This window comes from Pseudochaenichthys georgianus, chromosome 3, assembly GCF_902827115.2.
Source record: "Pseudochaenichthys georgianus chromosome 3, fPseGeo1.2, whole genome shotgun sequence".
NCBI classification, from domain to species: Eukaryota; Metazoa; Chordata; class Actinopteri; order Perciformes; family Channichthyidae; genus Pseudochaenichthys; species Pseudochaenichthys georgianus.
The window spans coordinates 31,293,212-31,311,471 of NC_047505.1; the positions used below are offsets into that span (position 1 = coordinate 31,293,212).

Sequence of the window (18,260 nt, forward strand, 5' to 3'; positions counted from 1 at the left end):
ATAACTCTTGATTTTAAACTGATAATTGCCCAAGCTCCACAGCCAGTCCAAGGTCAGAGAAACGAACGTTACCTGTGAGAACAAACACACAAGAGAGTAATGTCAAGAGCTGTGCACGTCACAGATACCAATGTTGACCTGCAGCACTACGTCTCTTGAGTCGTAAACCTGTGGAGCCGTGATAACTGAGAGACGTCCTTGTGTTAAGAGCAAAGACTCAGTGTGCACTGCATGTGTGAAGAGTGTGGGGTAAAGTCGGTTCATGGGGGACTTTAATTTGCCAGTCCTCTAATGTACATTAGCAGAAATAGAGCCAAACTGGCAGCATTTAAAACACGGTAACTTTGGGGAGTTTTGGATTTGATGCGGTGCAGGTTGGCCAGCTTTATTTCTAGATATTTCTTGCCATAATTCCCTTTTCCCTAGACACGAAAAGCCCAAAAAATTCCTCTCCCACGGGCTGTGTCTTAATTCACTTCCACAGCAAAAACCTTTTCAGACACACACCCATCTAGTAAGAAAAAAGTGTCATGCATCTACTTAAAAAAGTCCATCACATTGTTCATGGTCTCACTGAAAGTATCCTCCCCGGCCTCTTGGTCTTTCTCTTTAACCCTCCACTTGAAAAATTATTTTCATGTGTAACATTGTGACACAATACACATTTCTAACTCAAATCAAATATTTTGTTTTTCGGCAGTTTGTTGAAGATGTTACCCTCGCCTCTGGGAACATTTTTGTTGAGAAACGTTAAATAGATTATCTGTGAAACACAGCAGCTCTTCCCTTAATATGTCTCCTTTTTTACTTTGTACAGAATCAGAATCAGTCAGGCGCATGTTTTTGTTCATGTGTGTCAATCATTTGAAATATTAGCAGATCAAATGCAAGCGTCACCTTGGTTTTTTGTCTTTATTACCAGCTGTATGGGTATTCAAGGTGATCCTCGGGTTCCTCTGAGGAGTGAAGGACGTGAAGGAGGAACTTCACCTGTTTCTTCGTTGGCCCGCCTCAGCCTCCCAACAGGAAGCAGGCCCACCTTTTCATCGGCCTTATAAATAGTGAATAAGAGATAACTCATTCATCACACTCTGGAGCAGCGACCAGGGAGTGAATGTTAGCTGAAATTAGTGTAAAAGAGAAAGAGACAAGGGACAATACAAACCATTAGCACAAAGGTGCCTTAAAATCTTTGGGGAGGGACAGGTAGGAGAGAGGAGAAACACATATTACTGTAAGTGAGAGGAGAAAAAAGTGTGAAGGAAAGGAGAGGTCTGCTGTGGATCCTGGTCAGCACAGAGTTTCATCATGGCCGCCTTGAAGGAGAAGAGGACTTGTGGGCAACGATGTGAAGACTTTGGCCATTTTGTCTGGGACTCAGATGAAGGGAAGTTCATGGGCAGAACACCAGAGAAATGGGGTAATTATAACATTGTTATCCTTTTTTGTGCAACATTAAATAAACCTTAAAAATAAACCGTAAGTGGCTGAAACACCATTAATATAACAGCACAATGGCTCAGTATTACACACAGGCAGGGCAATATCATTTATAACGCTGTAGTTTCACCACTGGCAATAAGTGTCATTCACTCATTAACAGTCTACTTGTCTCTTTGCCATATTTTTATCATTTTTAATAGCTGGCGACCAATGTCTCCAAACATTTAGGCAATCATCTTTCTCAACAACAATGACTGAAAAATACTTTACTAGTACCTTTTTGCTAGATATCACTTTAAACACAAGAAGGTCATTCAAGTTGAAGACAATGTCAAAATTAATCAAATATTGTTAACTGCTATAATTAGTTATTTATGTCATATGTATCACAGTTACAGCGGCAATGATGTTTTTACATTTCAAGCTCAGCTGAAATGTTGTAATACAATATAATATTTTAAAAATATGATATAATAATACTGTGTAAATATATATGGTATTGTTCTATCAATCTTGGAAAACTGCAAATATAGTTTAGTGTAAGATAATAAGGCTTATGTTTAACAGTCTTATTAGGCAATTAAAGCAGCTTTTTACCAAAGTTATTTATCTTTTTAGTACAAAATTAACTTTTCATATTAGGAAGGGCCTTCATGGCCAGTATGGAAAGGAAGGATTACTGAAACCCATTTCTATGTGCATATAGTATGGGCAGTGGAGGAGCACATAGCAATACTACAGCTTTTTGTGAGTTTATGTGTTTTGGGTTCCACAGTTAAAGAGCGACACACATCATACTTGTGTGTACAGTTCAGTTTGACATTTTCTGTCCTTCCAATATCACCACAGTGAGGTGTATGTTTGCAGCATGTGGGCACAGTGAGATAAGCCGCTGGGGTGATAAGCTTTATTTCTTTCTTTTGTCAGAGTCCTTCCCCCCTGTGTTTGATTTCACAATCAGATTAAACGTGCTCATATATACTGTAGACAGAGGACACCTTGACTTCTGCCAATTGAACCTGATCTGTGTCACAAGTGTTATCACATTTAACTAGTGTATACTGTATACAAGGATTTGTTTCACCTTTGTACATTTGTACACATTGAATAACAATCAGAAAAGGCCTATGAAATTGGAGATTTTACAAAATATTAAGGGTTATGGACAAAAAGAGACGCAATGCTGCCATGAACATATAACTCTCATCATGCCTCGTAGACACAGCACGTTGCATATGTTGTACATATTTATATTGTTGGGTTTCTTGACTGCAGTACTTGCTATTGTCATTTATTTCTCTAACTATATTTGTTGATATGCACCAAAACAATGGGTCAAATTCTCTTTTAACCACAATTTCGAAATCCCTCTGTCTTCCACAGTGTACATCAGTCTCTATTATGTGTCCTTCTACGCTGTGATGACCTCCCTTTTCAGCCTCGCCATCTGGACGCTCATGTACACCTTGGATCCGTACACGCCGGACTACCAAGACCGACTAGCATCTCCGGGTAACACATAATCAATAAGGAGTTAGACAACGACTTAAATGAAACTTTAAATAACGAGCTCTCTGTTTGTTTCTCTGTTCAGGGGTGATGGTGTGGCCGGACACTTATGGAGAGGAAGTTATTGAAATCACCTACAACACGTCAGACAAAGCCAGCTGGATGAAGATGACCAAAATCCTCAATGAGTTCCTGGAGCGTTAGTATTAACTCTGTTGAAGCTTTTATACAGATACTAAAATATTTATAAAACAAACAAGACATCTTAATCTTTCTCGCTGTCTTTCTCTTTCAGCCTACAATGACACCAAGCAGCTTGAGTGTAACAACTATAACTGCACAAAGGGAAAGTACTTCCTCCAGAAACACTTCCTCGGACCTCACCACACTAAGTACTCATGTCCCTTCCTGCAAAGCATGCTGGGACCCTGCTCAGGATTTGAGGACCCAACCTTTGGCTACAACTGCTCCATGCCTTGTGTCATCATTAAGATGAACAGAGTAAGTTTAATGCATTCAACCTTTTCTGAGCCCTTTTGGGAAAACCTGAATCTCGCAGTATATTAGAAAAAAGCTTGTTAATGAAAATGACTAAAGGTACACATGTTTGTCTCCGCAGATCATCAACTATTTGCCTACTAATCGCACAGATGTTGCCCCTTATGTAAACTGCACTGTACTGGTGAGCAACAACTCCATATACTGATTTTGACAGCACGCATTAAAAAATTAAAGAAGAAGAGTCATAAGTTTTACGTTTCATTTTCAGGGGTGCTCCAGTGATTAAGGCCCAATCCCAAACCGCCCCCTATACCCTACCCCTACACACCGCGCTAACCCCTCCGTTTGCACGGAGGGTCCGCCACATTAAGTGCTCAAGTCTCAACGCTGTGTGTGTCCGGCCCAATCCCAAACCACGCCCTATACCCTACCCCTACACAGTCACTACCCCTCCGTGACGGAGTGAACTCCGTTGAGTGACACTCGCAGCTCAATGAGGCTCCCTCCTGTTAGATGGAGGGAGTAAGGCCCAATCCCAAACCGCCCCCTACACACTACCCCTCCGTTTGCTTGTTCGCGCGGAGGGTCCGCCACATTAAGTGCTGTTCCAAACCAAAGAGTGTGGAGCGGTGTGGAGGGGGAGTGGGCTATCAAGCCATCAAACAGCGAGTCTGCATCGGTGCTGACCTCCATGGCGCTGACTGGAGACCGGTCTCTACCTGACCGGTCTCAACGCTGTGTGTGTCCGTCAGGAAACACGCTGTTTACAAGTAGTTCCAGCAAACATCCACTGATACATTGCGATGTTAACAACCTCATGATAACCTCACATTGTTTTTACTTAGGATCATACCTGTATGTGTTTAGTCTAGATAAATGTGTGCATTTTATTATAAAGTTGTGTATATTTACAGATTGTTGCAAAAACTAAGAAGCTTATAAACATCAGGTTTAAAACTAAAAGAGCTTTACAAAAAAGTAACACAATTAAAGACGTTTGGAGTTTTATTTTAGTTATTAATTTAAATGTTTTGTCTAAGAGATGCTGATTTGAAACCGTTGTTACATACAGTTACGGCATTTCCTGTTTCAGCCGGAGAGAGCCTCGTTGAGCTGCTCGTGTCACTCCACGGAGTTCACTCCGTCACGGAGGGGGAGTGTGTAGGGGTAGGGTGTAGGGCGTGGTTTGGGATTGGGCCTTAGTATTGCACTTCCATCAAGTTGGAGGGATTCCTGAGAGACAAATTAAAGATCATAATCAATGCAGCAGAGGCACAGATATGCTGATTTTTATGTCCAAGTGTGAGCCAACCCATAAAAACACTTGATCCTACATTTCCCATAATGCATTTATGTTCATATAAACCTTCAAGTTTGGTTTTCTTTTTTTCAAACTCAACAACCCCAATTTGTAACAGACCTTCTGTTATATTTTAGTCTCGGTGCTAAGGGTTATTTTCTCATATGATAAAGCTCCTCCAGGGTCACATGAGACATTATACAACAGTGTGCCCAGTAGTAGTAGTCCTCCGGTGATGCCCCATTAAATATGACTAAATCTGTATCTGTGTCTGTGTGTTTAGGAAGGGGAAGGAAATGTGGCCAAAATGGAGTATTTCCCTGAAAATGGAAATATGGATCCCTCTTACTTCCCTTACTACGGGAGGCTGGCACAGGTAAATCCACATCTAAATATTTAAATAACATTTGTTTTCTCTCTGTAAAGGTTCTAGGCAACAGTTTCACACTCATGTGTCAAAAGTAAATGTTTCAACTGTTGTAGAGGGGCCACGATGGAGAAAAAAATACTAAATTAGTAGCCCTATTTGCAGTTAGCTTAGTTTAGCACAAAGACTGGAAACAGGGGAAACGGATAGCCTGAAACGACTTCCCAAAATAACACAAACTGTTGTCATAACACTTCTTGTACAAAATAAATTAACAATCTGGCATTACAATTTGTTATTTAAAGATTATTTTAGGGAATTTTGTTGTTTCCCTTTTTCCTTTCTTTATGCTAACTAGATTATAGCAGTAGCTACTGTAGCTGGTTGTTTTGATTATCTCATCTGTAAATAAAAATACTTAACTCAAGCACTTGAGCATGAATGGTAAGCATTGTCTCTTTCTCCTTTCCTTCAGCCTTCTTACGTCAACCCGTTGGTGGCTGTTCGGTTCAGCCTGGTCGGAGCAAAGCACGCTAAGATCCAGTGTAGAGTGGTCTCAGAAAAGATCAGCTACGAAAACTACCACGACCCCTACGAGGGAAAAGTCATCTTCCACCTCAAAGCATTAAAATGAGAAACAGTAGAGAAGATACAGAGATATCAGTAACAACAACTAACCTTTCAGTATCAGAGATAGAGCAGCTGACTACAGATAAACTATTATTTAACGACCTTTAAACCACTTTATTCTTTTAGACACAAGAGGTTGCAGTGAAACTATTGTAATGTGTTCACAGCTGTATCTTGCATAAACAACACGTTCAATAATAATCCAGCACCGGAAATATCCTTTTTTTTTAAACACACTTTAAACTCCTTGTATTGTTACATTTCTGTGGTGCTTTTATGAACATGGTTGTCATGCTTTGCTGAGTGATTCATGACACTCTTTGTTTTATGATTTTACATGAAATAAAAATAAAATCTTCATATTGTCATGTAACCATCTGTCTGCTCGTCCACCTAAGTATTATACCACAGTTGACATCACCAAAACCAAAGTTACCAGTTATAAAGTTGTTAAATAAATAAACCTCCAAAAAAGGGTGTTGAGATTATCTTTGGGATTAAAAACTCTAAAAAAAAGTCTACATTACAACCATGACTCATAAGAACACATTTTGAAGGGGTCACAAGCCAAAAAAGTTGTGAAACACTGGATTAAAATACTCATCGTGACATTTATTTATATGGAGTCATTAAATCTAGCTTTCTACTAGATGTGTTTCCTGCACTATTTATTAATGTCACTAATGCAATTAACATTGACTTGACTTTGACAGTTGCCATATTTTTAAATGCTGCAAAGTAAACGTTTACCCCTATAAAATGTCATAAATGAAAGACAAAAGTGAAGGCACGAAGAGCCTGACGTGGAGTTAAGAGGGGGAGGTCATGTATGTGAGTATTGGGGGCAGAGTAAGGAGGTAACAGAGAGATTTAGAAGATTACAGCTAATGGTCGGACCGAGGGAAGTCTAGAAATTCCAGAGATGCCTCAGACCACTGACTAACTGGATGGAGTTAAAAACTTCAATCAAAGCAATACAAATCAAAAGGTAAGGAAACATGGGCATTAAGATCACCAGCAAATAAAAAATTCCTTCATATCAAGGTATAATACGATATTCAAATTCAGACAATAATCAAGATTCAAAAATATTGTTCAGAGAAAGTAATGCAATCTGAGAACAGAGTGAATACAGACTCAAATCAATAAAATAATGATGTATCTTCTTGTTTTTAATAAATACATTATCATTATGACCAACAACACACAGGAATGAAAACTCAATCCACTACACAGGAAAAGAGAAAAATACGCCTCTGTTTTGACGAAGGAAAATGTGAAATATATAACAAAATATAACATGTATATCGCTCATACTGTACATACACTTACACATTATGAAAGATAAGACACAGACACTTACAGCAGAGCAGGCACACACGTTTAACATTCAATGGTAACCAGTGCAAGATTTTCCTTTTAATGCAACATCAGTAAAAAAAAATACTGATGAGCATGTTCTTGTGATCCCCTCTCTAATAATTAATTATCTCCATTTCTTACTTTGAACTAATGTACCGGTTTACATAGATTTGATCAAAATGAAGAGCCTAAAAGAAGAATGAATAAAGCCTGTTATAGTCTTTGTAAAATGAATTGATGTTGTTTTTAGGTAACACTAAAGAGTTTCCTCAGAGCTAAATTCATCTCCATCGTTGTGTACAAACTGGATAAAATGCGGGCTTTTTGTTGTTGTTCAGGAGTTGATCTGTCTCTGCCCCTGCCCCCGCCTCGACATAAGCGTGACGTATGCGGTGCTTTTGCTCTGGCCGGACAATTTTTTGGTGCTTGAAACGAACCGGATTCCGGAGCTAACAGGCTGCTCCGCTGCGGTGTGAAGAGGAAAACCCGGTGCTTTTCAAGCTCCAGCTCCGAACCGGCCCTGAAACACCGTTGGTGTGAATGAGGTATAACACTCCAACCCAGTCTCATGGCATTTCGTGTTCACCAACACGATTTTTAATTCCGGATTTCATATCATATAAACACCAAATCCCAGCATACATTGCGGCTAAAGCATCCAATTAGCGAGCTTAAACCATAGCTGAGGATCTTGGGTAATCGCTCGAAATGCCTACGTCTGTTTCCGGTTATTTTTATTTTGAAATTCAGTTCCTGACGGACGCCAAAAAAGCACGAGATTATGAAATTAAACCAATAAATAAAAGCAAGGATAATTGTGTGTTATTGGTGAGTAAATAACAGTGTGTTATTTTGAAAAGAATAACAAATTAGAAAGAAAAAAAGATTTAGAAAATACAGATTTCAGTATTCTGAGGCTCTGAGCCCCATTTATTTTCCTCACAGACGGCAACAAAAGTCCGAAATTATACGATTTAAAATAAAAGCAATAATCGTGGCTTGATATTGAGTAAGAAAATGTTTTTATGAACCACACAGCTTCCGGTCTTCCACGACCCGACCGGAGAAAAAGACGTGCTGCAGGCAGTAGAAATACATTGCTTTTAAAATCGTGCTGTGCAACACGAAAAAAAAGGGGGAAATCGTGTTGGTGAACACTCAGAGCTAACCTGTACTGCACAGAGCATGTGTGTGAAGTGAAATAGAGGGATATGAGGCATGGCAAGAATGGTTGATCTGTTTGGTATTTTGAGCAAAACAGACATGTTTTTATATATCTGAGACCTATGCTATTGCCTAAAAATAGCATGATAGGTGTACTTTAAGTAATCCGACCATTTCTCTCATTCATATAAAAAGAGCCAACATATAGAGTTCAGATTTTGTTCCATAGATTGTTGCAAGGAATTAGAAAAACTTGAAGTTGAAAGTGCAATAACAACTGAGGAGGATGTAGTTCAGTTGAATTTATATCATCAGGACAGTAGAGAGGGAAAGTTTCTGTATGTTCTTCATAATGCAGGAGAAAGTGCATTAAAACCATCGGAACACTAGGAGGACTTGTGCTTCTTCATTGAACTGATCCTATTGACGGTTCTTTAAAGTCACAGATGATGTTGTGCTTTTACGAAGAGGAGTGGATGACATCAGAGGCGTTTACATTTCATAGATTTGTTGGGAAATCATTTTGGCCTGTGCTATAATAAAACAAGCCATTTAACAGTATGATTAGATGGTCCAGGTTTAATGTTTGTGGTAGGAAGGAATCAGTGTCTTTTAAATGAAGAACAAGTAGTTTTGGTCCAACCTTTCTGAAAGGCCAAATAAGACTTAGATTCTCAGAGTTACACAGGGACGTGTTTTTCCAGAAGCTCATGTGGTCATGTGATTGTTTTTCGTTCGACCCGGGGAACCCATTTATGTGTGGTGACCTTCCACAGCACCGGGGCCAGCAGCAGACTGAGGGTGGTGACGCTGAGAACCAACAGGTACACCTGAGCAGAGAAACGGAAAAAAACTGAGCGTGAGATTAAAACAAACTTTTAATTGAATATAATCATGAATGTTAGAGTTAATTCAATGTTTCAATGAATAGCTGTTGTTTTTATAAGACAAAAGAGGAACATTTGAATAGTTGATTTTTTTTTGATGTGGTATATACAGGGTTCTTGCACCTTTTCCAAAGTCAAATTCAAGCACTTTTCAAGCATTTTCAAGGTGCATTTTCCAGCTTTTCCAGCATCTTACAGCTGTTGTAAATTACATATTTATATACACATACTCAAATGATTATTTCCCTACCTCACATTAAATCAGATGTTCTTTATGCTATAAACAACCACATGTGTGTTTCGTGATAGCATTCTACACGAGGATGAAAAAGTAAAGAAAAGAAAACCAAGTTTAATATTTCAAAATTAGTGATCTGTACGTAGAGTGGGCATCCCATATAACCTGGCTGAGCCGATATACAGCAATCAGCCAAATAACTTTTCAATACATTATTGATTAATTGTTGAGGTACTTTTAGGTTGGTAGTGAACGCAAGTCAGAGGTACATGGTGTACTTCTACTCCACTACAGTTCAGAGGTACATGGTGTACTTCTACTCCACTACAGTTCAGAGGTACATGGTGTACTTCTACTTCTCTACAGTTCAGAGGTACATGGTGTACTTCTACTCCTCTCCAGTTCAGAGGTACATGGTGTACTTCTACTGCACAACAGTTCAGAGGTACATGGTGTACTTCTACTCCACTACAGTTCAGAGGTACATGGTGTACTTCTACTCCACTACAGTTCAGAGGTACATGGTGTACTTCTACTCCACTACAGTTCAGAGGTACATGGTGTACTTCTACTTCTCTACAGTTCAGAGGTACATGGTGTACTTCTACTCCTCTCCAGTTCAGAGGTACATGGTGTACTTCTACTGCACAACAGTTCAGAGGTACATGGTGTACTTCTACTCCACTACAGTTCAGAGGTACATGGTGTACTTCTACTCCACTACAGTTCAGAGGTACATGGTGTACTTCTACTGCACTACAGTTCAGAGGTACATGGTGTACTTCTACTTCTCTACAGTTCAGAGGTACATGGTGTACTTCTACTCCTCTCCAGTTCAGAGGTACATGGTGTACTTCTACTGCACAACAGTTCAGAGGTACATGGTGTACTTCTACTCCACTACAGTTCAGAGGTACATGGTGTACTTCTACTGCACAACAGTTCAGAAGTACATGGTGTACTTCTACTGCACTACATGTATTTAACACCTTTAGTTACTTCACAGATGTGGATGAATGAAATCTAATCAAGTGTTGAATCAGACTTTAGTTCCACCTGGAGTAAATTCACAAGCTACCCTGCAGTATACAAAGTCATTCAAACTAGCTGCACCTTTACCAGCTTTGAGAATACTTTAATGATCAATCATTATAAAACACATCATATATATTATTCTGAAATGGACCAATCTGCACAACGACTACTTTTACTGTCGCTACTTTCACTATATTTAGATGAGAATACTTTTCTATTTTCACTTGAGGAACATTTTGAATGCAGAACTTTTACTGTAACAGAGTATTCCTACACTCAAGTACAAGATCTGAGTACTTCTACTTTTACTCAAGTACAAGATCTGAGTACTTCTACTTTTACTCAAGTACAAGATCTGAGTACTTCTACTTTTACTCAAGTACAAGATCTGAGTACTTCTACTTTTACTCAAGTACAAGATCTGAGTACTTCTACTTTTACACAAGTACAAAATCTGAGTACTTCTACTTTTACTCAAGTACAAGACCTGAGTACTTCTACTTTTACTCAAGTACACGATCTGAGTACTTCTACTTTTACTCAAGTACAAGATCTGAGTACTTCTAATTTCACTACAAGATCTGAGTACTTCTACTTTTACTCAAGTACAAGATCTGAGTACTTATTCCACCTCTAGTAGCGTATTAGCCTGAATTGTAGCCACAAAATCACGCAGAGCTGCATACAAATAGACTCACAATGGTAACAAGTGGAAAATAATATTTACAAATGTGCACAATGATTTTAGGTAATGTGACTACTCAAGACACCTGACTTATACATCTTCAAAGGAAGACTGTGTTCATTCTACAATTACATGGGATTAAAGCAAAATGTAGTTTTACTTGTATAATACTTCAATTTTATATAAAAGACAGTTTGTTTTCATCTGTTTTCAAATAAACAAAGTCTTGGCTTTCAGAATATTAAACTTGTTTCGGCAAATTCAGATGATAAATACAACTTTGAAGCTTCGGCATAATTACAAGCAGAGAACGGACTAATGTAACGTCACAGCAAGCATAACAACAGCCGGTGTTTCTTGTGAGTGTTTCCCCGGTACACAAACGCAAAAATACACAAACACACTCGCGAGCTTCCCCGAGACCAGTAATACAAACGAAAATGTGTCTTCGGGTCAATGTGACTGATTTCGATAGAGCAAGTCACATTTGGTTTAGGCACGAAACATACTACCAGTAGAAATACATTGCTTTCAAAATTGCTCTGTGTCGAATCAATAGATTATATTTCATGACTATAACACGAAATGCAACGTTAGCCTAATCTAAAATGCTCTTCTACGTCGTACCTTTCATGTGGCTCGTCAGCGCAGACTCTCCCATCGTTATTTGTTGCAAACTTTGCAGGAGGCTACTCTTGGGCTTGACCCTCACACAAACACTTGCGCATCGCGCGGGAAGGTGCAGCGGAGCTGTTTTATGTAGAAGCGAAGCAATTCTTTTCTTTTAATCTAAAAAGCGAACTATTCAGTCACACAGCAATTTTTTGTAAAAGTAAAGCATTTACATTTTCAAGCACTTTATCTAAATTTCAAGCACCATTCCCAAAATTCAAGCACTTTCCCAACCTTGAAAACACCACGTCAAATTTCAAGCATTTTCAAGGATTTCAAGCACCCGTACGAACCCTGTATATACGCACGTAGGGTTGCAAAATTCCGGGAATTTTCAAAGATGGAAACTTTCCATGGGAATTTAAGGGAATAAACTGGGAATTTTCTAAATTGAAGGTTGGCTCTTCATAGGGAACTTAAATATAGTTGGGGAAAGTATATTTTAGCATAATCTTGACTAACACAAACAGATGCCATTCAAGTACACTTGAATATCCATGCCATTCCTCAATCACATGCACATAGCACACTGCTTACTGCATGGCTATTGAGACCACACACCCTACAGGCACTGTGCATTCCTCCATCACATGCATAGATGATTTATTGTGGGGATTTCTGGATGGGGTGTGCATTTTTGAATGAGTGGTGTTGGGGGGGATTTGTAATATTTAACTCAACATTCAGGTTTTTGTTCTTCAATGAAACAAATGGTTGTTCAATAAAATAATTGAAACTTGTTCTGTTCTACTTACAAATAAATCTGTTGAAATGTCATGTTTTATTAATTGTATAATTTTGCATGGATGTTTTCTTATGACAAAACAAAATGTTTATATTTATGCTTGGATATGATACAATTCGATTACATTACCCTCAATTCCCAGTTAGTTCCCATAAATTCCCATGGAAGCTTTCCAAAATTCCCCAGCTTAACTTCCCATGGAAATGTACCTGATATTTTCCGCCACTTTGCAACCCTATACGCACGTAGACCGCTGTGGTTTGATTAACCCTAATTTTGAGATACAAGTCTCAGAGATTTCTGTGTCCTCTCCATTGTGAAATATATTTGAGCAGCTCAGCGTTGAACAGATTAGAAACCTCAGTGGACGTATCTAAAAATCCGGATACATAAAACAAAACTTCCTCTAGATAAAAAAAATTACTGTAGCAATTGTGATGTAATCAGATAATTGCTACAGATGTTTCATCAAGCAAACATTTAAAATATCATTTTGTTTGAGCATTTTAAATGTCAAATTATTTTTCTGAGTATTTGAAAATAACATTTTGGGATTTTATAAATGTATAGAAATAATTCAAAAGACTATTCAGTAAAGAAAACAATTGTTATTTGTTTTCCAAATGTTGTGTGTTTATAAAGAACTTACAAAGTGCTTCATAGACATCGGCAAATAAATAAATCACAATCATTAAATATCACTGACCTCTCTGGAAATGATGCCAGCGCGGCGCGCACGGCTGCCCAGGACGAAGGAGAACTCGCTGACCTGAGCCAGGCCGGCTGACACGATCCAACGAATGTGTCGAGAGCCTGGAGGAAGGATGAACGACAGCACTAGGACGGCCATCATGAACTGGGAGGAACATGATGAGAGGAGTCAGTGGAAAGAAGGAGGACTGAGAGTGCGGCAAAGAATAACCGGAGAAGAAAATGACAAACAGAAAGAAAAGTTATGTACCTTCATAATGACGAGTGTGAAAGTTAACACCAGCAGGATGGTGAGTTCATACAGCACAAAAGTCGGGAACACGTGGAGACCTGCGGCAAACCACAAGCGATGATACAGTCAAAGTCTGACTAATAAGTGTACCATGGTAATAAAGCTGGGATCTGTCTTAAACTGACCGATAGAGGCGAAGAAGATGATGGCGAGGAAATCTCTGATGGGCTCGATGCATCCCATGACCTCCGTGGTGACCATGTGACCCTGTGTGGACAGCAGAGCTCCAGCCAGGAAACAGCCCAGCTCCATAGAAACATCTAAAAACTCTGTCACCTACCATATCAAACAGCGAGAGAAAAATCAACAAACAACAGGGGCGGCGGGTACTGTAGGCTAGGGAAGGCTAAGCCTTCCCAAATATTTGTGTCACTGCATCCTGGTAAAAGAAATATATAATGTATAATGTTTGTGTCTTTGACATTAGCGCTGCTATGCAGCCACCTGTGCCCTGTACTACGAAGCCAGTTCAACAGACCCTGGATATGTTTGAGTTATCTTAACTAACCCAACAAACGAGATCTCGCTAAGCGGTCCTACGACGCTGGTTATCAACTCGGTAAATCAAGCCAGGGTTTCTCTCTCCAGCTGAGAGCGCGTTCACGTGAAAGGGGCGGGGTTAGCAACATTTGACCAAACAGGAACAAGTGTAGCCTACTGACAGCGCAGCGTCATACTTCATTAATGAAAAGTAAACTAATATTAGACAAATATGAACTTTAAACATCCATGACTTAAACATATAATCCAGGATAAAAGCCACATAGGTGCACCTGCAAGGTGAATACAGCTGGTAACAGAAAAAGTGTTTGAATGCGTACATTAACAGGTTTATGATATCACTGCCCCGTCTAAGACACGAGTGGATCTGACTTTAATTACATTTGACTTGTGTTTCATCAAACTTAATGTATTGCTTAAAATAATACTTCTGCACACAGTAGGCCTATGTGACAATGTAAGTGTTGCACGGCCAGATACGGCTCGAGAAGCTGACTCAGATAAGGAAATATAGGCTATGATATATTATGATATTATATGATCGATGATCTGATTGATAATGTGATATGAATGATAAGTGCGAAACGTCGGCATCTTCTCTTCATACGGCAGTTTAAACTGTATTTCCTTTATACTTAATAGATTTAAACTCCGCACACGCTGAGTCATCATCAGGCATCAGGCGGTGCTTTCACTGAGTTGATTTATTTTCTATAGACGCCGCGGCCGGAGGCGGGCAGTGTCAGGTAAAACAAGTTATTTAGCCTTCCCAATCCTGAGCCTCACGCGCCGCCTATGACAAACAATATCTTCGTAAAAAGTTCAATAATGCTGTGGTGTAAGAGCAATATTAAACATTTGTAGAGAAATGCAGGGCAAATAATAATGCATATTTAAAAGCAAAGTGCGTACCGTCAGCATGAAAAAGACAAAAGCTGCCATCCCCAACACGAGGATCTCCTTGTTGCCTTTGCTCTCAGCATGCAGTTTCTTGTAAAAGGGGGCAATCAGGAAGGATTTGAGTAACAAACACAGCAGCAGCACAGCGGCCAGAGACACCAGGATCTGGGCCAGGAGGTAAAGCACACGCAGACTCCCCAACAGGAAGCTGTGTTTCACAAAAGAGACAGCATGTTTAAGTAAGCGGTGCATGCTTCTTGTTGAGGAGAGGACGCATGCAGAAAAAAATAATTGAAAAAACTGACCTTTCCACTTCTCCACTCTGTGCCTGGATCAGCGTTGGCATGGCGGCGATGAAGAGGCCGAGCTGAACATCTTGCATCACTAACATCCCGAGGAGAACGCTGCTGTAGTCCAGTTCACCTTTCTCACAGACACACATTAATCATCATTGTGCTCAAGAATTTCTCTAAATACATTATTTACATTGTTGAAGTGTGTGTACTGTACTTTTAGGTAGTGAGACTAAATCCTTTTCCACAGCTGCTTTAGATGAGATCTCTTCCTCAATTATTTCTGTATTTAGGCTTATTGGACAAACACAGCTGCCTACAGAGCAAAACAGGTCGAAAGTCACGCCTAACACTACGATGATATGACGTCATGGGGTGTTGCTTTAATAATCATAAAAAAAATAAAAAACCCAGAAATATCCCATTTGTTTTTTTCAAGGGAACCAACAAGGTCAATGGCAATGTTATTTTTTAGGTTGGTTCACAGAATATGTCATACTTGCAGTGATCTACATTTATCTATGTGCACAAAGACACCTACCTTCTTTTTCTCGTTCCCCTCTGCTCCCCCCCGCCAGGAAGCGGGACACCAGTGGAGTGCTGGACAGGGACAGGCAGGTGGAAATGAAGACAGTCTGGGTGGGTCGAATATTTAGGACTTGACCCCACAACAGACCGGCCCCCACCATCATCAGACTGAGGTAACCCGACCCCTGGACTGATGCCTTCCATACCTACACACACAGAGTATATATCAGTCCACCTTATGGATGTAAGCAGCTTACTAAAACAGATATATTTAACAGTTGAAACTCTAACAGAAAAATGTCAAACTAAAACATTTGAGGGCATACACATCATGCTTAGGTGATTAATCAGGTACCTTGAGTTACACAATATGGAAAGTTAGAAGTAGGTATACCAAAAAAAAATGATGGTAGCAGGAATAAACATTGAGTATGAAGTCCCTTCATGCAAGGTAAATCAACGGGTTTCAGATCTTTACAGAGTAACATGGATCAAATGCCAAACTTTTTACTTTTGGTTTACCTTTTGAAGTCGCTCAGGTGAGAACTCCAGCCCGACCACAAAGAGAGTGAAGAACACACCCAGCTCCCCCAGAGTCTCCACCTGGACCATAGACTGCACACAGACAGGGAAATCAACAACTAGAACGCACTGGCATCGTTCTTTAACTCTGATCTGACCTGCTGACAGTTCAGACACACAGACACAGACCTGCTGTAGTGTAGTGTCTCTGTGTGAGAGCTAGTTTGACCTGTGTACGGCTAATTGTTAGGAGATGTGCTCCAGTGTGTCTTTGTGTATTGTAAACGTTAGTCACTTTCTTTTGCAAGAAAGTTGTCCTTATTTACTAAGTTTGTTTTGCAATTTGGCTGGCGAGCCGCTTTACTTTTGAACTAATTAAAATCTCACTTTGTGGCTTCAGTCGACCGTTTCCTCTCCTTTTTCTCTCGCCTGGTTATTTTTGTGTTTTGTCACTTCCCTTTGTACCCCTAGTTTAGGAGGGAACGTACAAATTAATTGTTTGTTACGTTCCCTCCTAAACTAGGGGTACAAAGGGAAGTGAAAAAACACACACACACACCATGATGCTGTTGAGGCCTGAGGGGCCGAGAAGGACCCCACAGATGATGTATCCAAACATGGGAGGAAGACCAATCAGAGAGCAGATCCAGCCACAGGGCAGCGACAGCATCACCACCGACACCAAGTCCTGCACACACAGTTTTTTGTGTTCATTTAAATCAAAGTTACCCAACCCTAAACATCACATATTCAAGAAAAGCTTTAAAACATAAAAATTATTTGAAAGGAATATCTAACTATTTTAATAAAAATAAAAAAATGGAATAGACAGCAACACAAACATTTTATTTTAATATAAATAGATATTTTAAATAGATATTTATTAACTTAGCTCATAACATCCAGCATGAGCACTTTCCAGGAATGGCATGGAAGTGTCCCAGATTTACTAAAAAAATAGTGTTTGTGTTTGATTTTGGTTAAGGCAGGATGCAGTATCCCCGAACAAAAACATAGTAGTAAAATGTCGGTAACGTTTTAATGTATCACATACTAAAAACAACCCTGTTTGTGCATTATCAAGGATTAACACCTAAGGAGCGTGAGTGTGAGGCACGGACCTTGATGAGGTGGTGGTCTGCTCTCGGCATGGTGGAGTCTCGTGGTTTGGTGAGGACGTACTGGTTGTTCTGAGAGTCGATGAGCATGCTCAGTCCCAGGTCATCCTCCACTTCCTTCTGCTTGGACTTGTTCTTCCTCTTCCCTCCATTTCCCTCGTCTTCCTCCACTCTCAACACTGCCTCCACATTTACTCCTTCCATCTATACAAACAGAGGGTATTTAAGGAGTCACAGATTACAAACTACTGTACTTTGTTAAAGGTCCCATGCCATGGCCATTTCTACTGATAAGAATTCCATTGTTGAGGTATACTAACATAGATTTATATTGTGCAATGTTCCAAACTCAAATTGGTTTCTCATACAGCATCTCTGTATAGTATGTGTATTCACTCTCTGTCCTAAACGGCTTGTTGGAGCTCCTGCCCCCCCCCCCCCCCCTGTGAGCCCAGTGGCCGTCTGCGAGACAGCGAGACACAGCGAAACCCAGCCCGAGCACACACACCCGCAGCCTGGCTGGGAGTTTGTGTGTGTGCTCACACACACACCCACAGCCTCGCTGCGTCCCGCCATCTCAGGGAGGAGAAATCGGCGGAGCTGCAGCTGAGAAAAGAGTGTGTGTGTGTGTGTGTGTGTGTGTGTGTGTGTGTGTGTGTGTGTGTGTGTGTGTGTGTGTGTGTGTGTGTGTGTGTGTGTGTGTGTGTGTGTGTGTGTGTGTGTGTGTGTGTGTGTGTGTGTGTGCGTGACGTAACGGCTCCGCGGACGTAACGGCTCCGCGGACGTAACGGCTCCACGGATTGGTCCATTTGGACCAATGGGTCCATTTGGGTATGGGCACGTCACTGTACCCAGGA

The 18,260-nt window shown here is 40.1% G+C and overlaps 2 protein-coding genes across 9 annotated transcripts in view; one reads left to right on the forward strand and one right to left on the reverse strand.

Moving 5' to 3' along the window:
- Positions 1-1,308: 1,308 nt before the first annotated feature.
- On the forward strand, positions 1,309-6,010 carry LOC117460896 (potassium-transporting ATPase subunit beta-like). The gene is made up of 7 exons (XM_034102512.1): positions 1,309-1,420; positions 2,827-2,955; positions 3,038-3,151; positions 3,248-3,453; positions 3,572-3,634; positions 5,037-5,129; positions 5,596-6,010. Exons 1-7 carry the CDS (start codon positions 1,309-1,311, stop codon positions 5,752-5,754), a joined length of 876 nt encoding a protein of 291 aa, XP_033958403.1. The 3' UTR covers positions 5,755-6,010.
- An 891-nt stretch (positions 6,011-6,901) lies between these two features.
- The window catches only part of tmco3 (transmembrane and coiled-coil domains 3), a 37,049-nt gene continuing 25,690 nt past the window's right edge, over positions 6,902-18,260 (reverse strand). For 7 of the 8 annotated variants that reach the window (XM_071206657.1, XM_071206655.1, XM_071206658.1 and 4 more), the window contains 11 exons: positions 17,407-17,607; positions 16,845-16,973; positions 16,286-16,378; positions 15,777-15,969; positions 15,453-15,551; positions 15,248-15,365; positions 14,955-15,150; positions 13,667-13,817; positions 13,500-13,579; positions 13,245-13,394; positions 6,902-9,106 (listed from right to left, as the gene is read on the reverse strand). In XM_071206657.1, the coding sequence (XP_071062758.1) occupies positions 8,993-9,106; positions 13,245-13,394; positions 13,500-13,579; positions 13,667-13,817; positions 14,955-15,150; positions 15,248-15,365; positions 15,453-15,551; positions 15,777-15,969; positions 16,286-16,378; positions 16,845-16,973; positions 17,407-17,607 (1,524 nt within the window). In that variant the 3' untranslated portion in view covers positions 6,902-8,992. The remainder of the gene's footprint in view (positions 9,107-13,244; positions 13,395-13,499; positions 13,580-13,666; positions 13,818-14,954; positions 15,151-15,247; positions 15,366-15,452; positions 15,552-15,776; positions 15,970-16,285; positions 16,379-16,844; positions 16,974-17,406; positions 17,608-18,260) is intronic. The other variant, XM_034109636.2, reaches the window with a different exon arrangement.